The following is a 7,733-nucleotide window of genomic DNA, read 5'->3' on the forward strand; positions in this document are numbered from 1 at the left end:
TATACACAGCAGCGGTGAGCTGTGAGGCACCCTGGCTTTGGGGGCCCAAACTAGCCAGCTTTCCCCTTCTGGAGCTGCTGACCTAATTCCCAGATGCAGCTGCCACCTTAGGTCCCCCTCCCCAAGGCAGTCTCCCTGCAGATTTGACAGTAGGGGGAGATGGGCCTGAGGGACATGGGGAGAAGCAGAGAAAGGACTCAGATCTAATGCTGTAATCTGATGTAGATGATCCAGAAGGCTTCCTAGCTTCACTGCCCTCTACCATCAACTCTCCAGGTGATTTTCTCAGTGCCATGCACTCTTCCCCTTCTGCCTTTGTCTCCTTAAGAAAGTAACCAGAAACTTAAACCCAGACACACAAATACACACAAGCCACAAAAAAAAAAAAAAAAAAAAAAAAAAAAAAATAAATGTCTTGGAGGCAAAGGGGACTAATGAGAAAGTAAGGGAGCACGCGCACTCTGGAGAGGGCTCAGCTCTGTCCTAGAGGAAGAGCAACATAGGCAGAGGGAGGCTGGGGTTGGCAGTGACCCAGACTGAGGTCTCCTAGCCCCCAGGAGCCTCCTTTATGGACCCAGAGATCCTGAGAGGGGCTGTGTCAGCTTAGGATGGGCAACTGTGTCAAGTCACCACTAAGAAACCTCTCAAGGAAGGTATGTTTCCCCAGTTCCCAAAGCCTGGGGTTGGGGTTGGGGGCATCTTACCACCTGTCCTGAAAGTTGGGCATGGAGGGGGGTGGGCATCTGAAGCTTGCTATCCTTCCCAGGGTGTCTTTCCAAAGCTCTTTTTCTGTTCCCACCCCCTAGATACCCTTGTATCACAGTTTCTTGTGTCCTAGGCTCTGAGCTAAAGTTAGGACTTAGAGCTGCCTGGAGGGGGAAGGGGGTCATAGGGTAAGGGGAGACCATGTTTGGGAATTCACATGAGAGCTGAAAAAGAAATTATGTGACTTTGGGGCTTCTGGTTGTAAAATGAAAAGCATGGGTACTTAGGATATCAGTGTATAGCTACCCTGGAACTTTAAAGGATTAGAGATCCTTCCAACAGGCCCCAGGGCTTATTCATATTCCTAGAGGGTCTGTGCCTCCTCTCTGGTGCTATCTAAGCCTTGTGGGTTTTGAAGGAACTCCATTCCTGCTGGAAGGAGCCAAGCAAAATATTCCCTTCCTTCTACCCACAGTAATTCTTGGGTCAGGTCATGGAACACCAAGAAGTAGCCTGACTTAGGGCTCAGGATGATTTCCTTTTAGAAATAGGGTGCCCAAGAGATGTGTGTGTCAGGGGTATATTAAGTGTCACTTCATGGAGTGGATTTATGCTTACACACTTGGATCATTTAGTTGTTATTGCTGTAAGAATTCCTTTGGAAAAGCAAAGTGAAGGTCTGGGTTGCATCTGAAGAGTCTTTGCTTCAAGTGGGCTCTGTCTATATTTCTAGCCGTCTTAAGTCAGGCCATAGAAGAGACTAATGTGTTATTTAAAGGATGTTTGCCTCCAGTGTTAACATTTTTCAAACAAGGAACGTGATTGTCATTTGGGGCAATTGCCTGGCATTGTGACACCCCCCAAGATCTCCAATTGACTGGTAGTGCCTTCATCCCAGTCCCATCTCATCTTCCCCATCAGGTTTATGATCTCTCAATTTAGGACACTTGGGGCTTTTCTGCCTGTCTCCTTCCTCATTTGGCTAAGCTGCTCACATTAAATTCCATTTAATCTTCACAGTTCCTTGGATCTTTCTGAGGGCTAATGTTTCTATTGTGTGTCCCCAGTGCCTCATAAGCTGTCATTTTCTTAGGGGAGTCTTCTGCCTCAGAGGTGATTCAGAGAGGCAGAAACTGATCTGAATTAGTCTGGAGGACCACAGGCAAATGTCTTCATAGTAGGCTGTGTTCCTAGCCTGAGGAGGTGAACTTAAGAACAAGCACCGTCCTCTCTTTGTTCCTTCTTTTCTTAAGCAGCAGAGTGCTTCAGTCAGACAACTCAGGTCTTCCCTTTCCAGCCACCTGACCTCAAGCAACTCACTTAACCTGTCTGTACCTTTGTTAATTGAGAACACTAATGTCCCTCCTCTTTTAATGTGTGTGTTGGTAAGGATCAAACTCAGGCTCTTAAGATATTCAGCACACACTCTCCCACTGAGCTCCCCCCCCCCAATATCTAGCTCTTTTATTTTGTTTTGTTTTATTCTTATTTGAAAAAACAAACAAACAAACAAAACAAGTTCTCAATGGACATGGTGGCACACGCCTTTAATCCTAGCACTCAGGAGGCAGAGGCAGGTGAATCTCTGTGAGTTCAAAGCCAGCTTGGTCTACATAGTGAGTTCCAGGCAGGCTGGCGCTACAGGGAGAACCTGTCTCAAAATGTCCAAAAAAACCAAGCTCACTCTGTAGCCTAGGCTGGATTCGAACTCACAGTGATTTTCCTATCTCACCATCTTGAGTATTAGGGTGTCATTTCAGGTGTAAGCCAGTACACCCAGGCCCTAATATTTTACTTATTTAACTCTTGTTTTGAGACAGGGTGTCTTTGTAGCCCCAGCTGACCTGGAACTCGCTATGTAGACCAGGCTGGCCTCTATCTCACAGAGATCTGCCTGCCTCTGCCTCTAAAGTTCTGAGGTTAAAGGTGTATGCCACCATGACTGACCCTTCAGTGCACGCCTTTAATCCCAGCACTCGGGAGGCAGAGGCAGGTGGCTCTCTGTGAATTCAAGGCCAGCCTGGTCTACATAGTGAGTTCCAGGACAGCTGGGGCTACAGGGAGACCCTGTCTCAAAAAGACAAAAAGAAAAAAATTAACTATTAACATGATTGTGTGCTATGCACAATGCCAGACATATAGTACTGGATAGATACTGGTATTGTTATCATCATAACACTGTGGGCTTTAGTGATAAAGAATGGAGTACAAAGAAAACTAGAACAGATTATTATTATTATTATTATTATTATTATTATTATGTTTTTGAGAAAAAGTCTCTCTGTGTAGTCCAGGCTGGCTTTGAACTTAAGATCCTCCTGCTTTAGCGATCAATGTTGGAATTACAAGTGTGAGCTACCACACAGTTAAGAGAACTTATTGTTATTTTTGGTACTAGGATAAAACCCAAAGCTTCATGCATGCTAAGCACATTCCTCTATTGCTGAGCCATTCCCCCAGCTGGAGAGGTTCTGAGTCCACTGGATAAGATAAAGGATCATAAAGCTTACTGCACTGGATGTCATATTTCTTAGGAATAATTTCTCTTTCTGGACTCTATATCAGATATCAGTGATCTCTCTTGCTCTTTTCCACTAAATAGTTTTCTAGGCTAGTTTACAGAGAAGGGAGCCAGGCACAGAGATAAGAGTCTTTCTGAAGTCAGATAGTCAATAGCAAACAGAGTTGGGATTTAGAGCCTGAACCAGTCAGAACCAGTATTTTATTTATGCTTTTCCTCTGCCTTTTTCTTTCTCCTGCTGTCAGAAATATTATTCGTAAATTCCTGAATCTGACCTTCGAGATTATCTAGTCCAAGTTTCTACTCTGTGCAGCAAAATGCCCTCTCCCATCTCACTAAGGACACATCCTTCATGTCCTCTGTGAGCACCCACAGGAGAGGGAGATTTGACCTGTGTGTTCTTGGCAAGCTTGTGCTGTTATAGAGCCAGAAGGCCATGAGGTTCTCCTCTAATACACCAGCCTCTCCTTTTTCCAGGCCATACCTAGGACACATTCCTTGGGTGCCAGGAGACATTGTGGGCCCTTGGCTCAGCTTTGAGTGGTAGCTGGGGGACTGAAAATGGTGATAGGGCCAGACCAGGCTGTCAGGTGCTGTTATCATTGGTTGGATAAGAATGGCATCCTCCTAGGGCAACTTGGTGCCAGACAGAGTTATGATCAAGAGATGCAGTGGAAATTTACCAGCCACCACTAGTTCGTTCTTCGTGGGAGCAAATTCCTCTCCACCCTTCTCATTTCTTCCCTGATTGGCAGTTGTTCCTCCACTTCCTTGGGAGCCAGAAGCAAATGCCTTCTGGCACCCAACGTCTCTTAACTTGTATCATCACCACCACCACCATCATCATTGTCATCATCATCATTGTCATCACTATGGCAACTGCATTTATTTGGCTCTTACTGTGTTCTAGTCACTATACAAAGCAATTTATAAATGATAGCTCATTTATTGTTAACAAGAATCTTGGGAGTAGAGGTGATTATTCCCAGTGTACAAAGGACACTGGAGCACAGAGAGATGAAGTGACTTGCACAAGGTCACACAGCAAGCAAATGGCAGAACCAGAGCTTGTCCCCAAGATAGTGTCCAACGCCAACATGCTAAACCTTCTCAGAGTTCTGTGCCACCTGCTGCCTCCTCCCAGAATTCTGTTCATCCTGAGATCCAGCTAGGAGCAAAAAGTCTATTGTTCTACAAACATCTCCAGTCAAATTGTTGCCCACAGTCAGGCCACTGCCCATTTTCAAGTTTTCTTTGAGCCTCTTCTGGAAGGGACGTTCTCTCTAGCTCCAGCCTAAATTCAGAAGTCTGAGTGTTGTAGAGATTCGTCTCTGGGACATCAAGCCAGCACATGCCCTGATCTGTCTGATGTCCCTAGTGTTCTGAGATTTCCTAAAACCACCCCTGAGCTTTGGTCTGAGTTCATTCACCTTCGATCTGAGTCATTTCTTCCCCTTTGAGGAACCAAAATACTGTTCCTTCCTCTTCAGACCTGGAAGGGGCTTAGGATTTTGGAAAGGGTCAGAAGTGAGTCTCCATCAACAGCTCTGCTATGGAGAGCTTTAGAGGAGAAGTGTGAGAGGACAGGGAGGGGTGGTTCTAACAGAACACCTGTCCCTGAGTCTAGATGTGACTTTCATTTAGCTGGAGGCAGCAGGGTAGAAGACTAGCTGAGATGGAAGGCTGTGCAGCTCTCTCTCAGACAGACAACCCTCTTGGGAGTCTACGTACTCAGTCTCTCCTTGGGAAAGTTCTGTTGCAGGTCCTCACACTGAGGAGAGGCTGTGTTTTCAGGGCAGAGTGCTGTGACCTGGATTCTAGAGAGGCACTGGGCATGCTGGGGAAGGTTGGGTCCAGCCACATGTTGTGTCTGGATGCTGCTAATGTCCTAAGGGGAAGGTCTGTGGGCAGTGCTGACTTTTTATAGCTATGTGGGAATCTGTAGGGAGGCTGAAAGGCTGGCTAAGGCCTGGGAGCCTGGCTATATTCGGTCAGCTGACAAGGCCCCTGCCTCAGCCTCTAGAGGTCAGGCATTCCAAACCAGCCTGGGCATGGAGCCGGGAAAAATGGAAGGGAAAAAAGAATTGCTGGAAGACTATATAATAGTGCAGTCACAAACAGGTGGAATTTGGTACTTGTTTGACCCACCTGGTGCTTTAAATCAGATCTCACATCTGTGGGCTGGAGCTCAGTAAGTGGTGTTGCCCACTTAGAGTGGGCATACAGCATCCATTTTGCCCCAGTGGCCTACCTCTCACACATTGCTTGCCTCATCTGTCAGCAATGGCATCTATGTTCACAATTTCCTGTCCAACAGACTTGCTGAGCTTGTTCTGTGTTGACAGCTCTGATTTCTCTCCCAGGCTTCCAGTGAGGATCCAGCTAGGGTAGGGTCTGTGTCCACGAGAGAGCGTGGGAGACATGGTGTAGTTCCTGGGGTTGAGCTGGGACACTGGGAGCATTTTGGGAAAAAGACATGATTCTGTGACGCTCTGAGAGAAAATTTCTTATTGGTTAGGACAGAAGCCTCATTCTGTCTGCTTAACTCTCCAGGCTTCTGTATGCACATGAGTATGTGGTTCTATGAATTTGTATGTGTCGATCTGCATGTGTGTGTATGTATGTGTGCATGTGTGCATGTGTGTGCATGAAGGTGCACATTCATATACATGCCCTGTGGTATGCATCATACCCAGCTCTTCCTGGAACTATTTCATCTGAGAATTGGTGTCTCCATCAGTTGGCTCAATTAGACGCCCACCTTTGTGTAACCTAAGACTCTCAGAACTCCACCACTTGACTCTCAAGGATCCTCTCTTGAGGAATCCCTCTTCTAGAATCAACATCCAGGCTGGGGCTGGAAGGACCCAGATGAGCAGGGAGATGACGTCCTGCCTCTCTTTTGTATTTGCTTGGTGCTGGCTAAAGATGCGCCAGGAAGAGAAGAACAGCTACATGGTGGTGCAGACAAGCGAGGAGGGGCTGGCAGCCAGTGGTGAGCTCCCCGGACCACTCCTGATGCTGGCCCAGAACTGTGCTGTCATGCACAACCTGCTGGGCCCGGCCTGCATTTTTCTGCGCAAGGGTTTCGCTGAGAACAGGCAACCTGTACGTAAGTTGGCCCAGTGAAGTCCGCTGAGCCTGGCTTCATAGGGCTTGAGGAGGTACTGGGAAGAAGAGGGGTTCTGTACATAGCAGCCTGTTCTCAGAACCCCAACTTGTGAATCTTATCCTTGAAGTCTCCTACTCATAGTTGCAAAGTGAGTCTGTATCAACCAGCAAGAAACAATATAAGCAGGGACTGGGGATATGGCTCAGTCAGTATAGTGCTTGCTATGCAAGCATGGGGACCTGAGTTCAGTCCTCAGCACCACTTAAAAAGTTGGGCATGCCGGGCATGGTTGCAGATGCCTTTAATCCCAGAAACCAGGAGGCAGAAGCAGGTAGCTTTCCATAAGATCAAGGTCAACCTGGTCTACATAGTTGTAGACCAACTGGGGCTATAGGGAGATCCTATCTCACAAACAACCCTGTCCCCCTAAAAGTCTGGGCATGGTGGTAGATGTTTGTAATCTCAGAGCTGGGGAGTCAGAGACAGGAAGATCCTTGGGGCTCACTGACCAGCTAGCCTAGCCTAAAACCAGTGAGCCCCAGGGCTCAGAGAGACTTTGTATCAAAAAAAAAAAAAAATAAGGTGGATGACTCCTGAGGAAGAAAACCTGAGGTTGACCTCTATCCTCTGTTCCCACACAGTCCTTACATACACACACACACACACACACACACACGCACATCCCCTCCATCGATACATAAATAAAATTCTTTGGGGCATTTAAAGTGTGTCCAACACTATTCTGAGGCAATCAATACAATGATAAGTGTGTTGCTGAATTACCTCACACAAGTCTCAGCAATTCCAAGAGAGAGGTACTTTATCATCCCCATTTTGCAGGTAGGGAAACTGGGTCTGAGTGCTAGCACATTTGAGGTAACACTAGTAGGTCTCAGAGGCAGCATTCAAACTCAGTCTGATTCTGGGATTTTGTGCTCTTACCAGCAATCCTGTGCATACAGGATGGTCTACTAGTGCTTCTTGGAATGATGGAAATGGTCTAAACTCTGTGATGTCCAATGTCGTAGCCACCAATCACATGTGGCAATTGACCACTTGGAATGTGACTAATGAAACTAAGGAACCAAATTATTAATTTTGTATTACTTTAGTTTTAAAAATTGTCTTTGGGGCTGCAAAGATGGCTTAGCAATTAAGAGCATTGGCTGCTCTTGCAGAGGACCTGGGTTTGAGTCCCAGCACCCACATGGCAGCTAACAACTGTTCATAACTTCAGTTCCAGGGGATTCGATGCCCTATTCAGGTATTTCATGACACGGGTGCACTTATATACATGCAGGCAAATCAGACATACACATAAAGTGAAAATAAATAAAAAATAATCAAATAGGGGCTGGAGAGATGGCTCAGTGGTTAAGAGCACTGACTGCTCTT

General features: G+C 46.5%; 1 protein-coding gene across 3 annotated transcripts in view; it reads left to right on the top strand.

Moving 5' to 3' along the window:
- The first annotated feature begins 37 nt into the window (after positions 1 to 37).
- Cabp1 (calcium binding protein 1) overlaps positions 38 to 7,733 on the top strand; it is a 21,041-nt gene continuing 13,345 nt past the window's right edge. Inside the window, exons 1-2 of one of the 3 annotated variants that reach the window (XM_029567267.1) lie at positions 38 to 653; positions 6,155 to 6,334. In XM_029567267.1, coding sequence (XP_029423127.1) covers positions 609 to 653; positions 6,155 to 6,334 — 225 coding nt within the window. In that variant the 5' untranslated portion in view covers positions 38 to 608. Of the gene's footprint in view, positions 654 to 3,056; positions 6,335 to 7,733 lie in introns of those variants that run through there. The other 2 variants (XM_029567269.1, XM_008840641.3) reach the window with 2 other exon arrangements.

Source organism: Nannospalax galili, unplaced genomic scaffold (assembly GCF_000622305.1).
Source record: "Nannospalax galili isolate Female #2095 unplaced genomic scaffold, S.galili_v1.0 scaffold911, whole genome shotgun sequence".
Taxonomy (NCBI): domain Eukaryota; kingdom Metazoa; phylum Chordata; class Mammalia; order Rodentia; family Spalacidae; genus Nannospalax; species Nannospalax galili.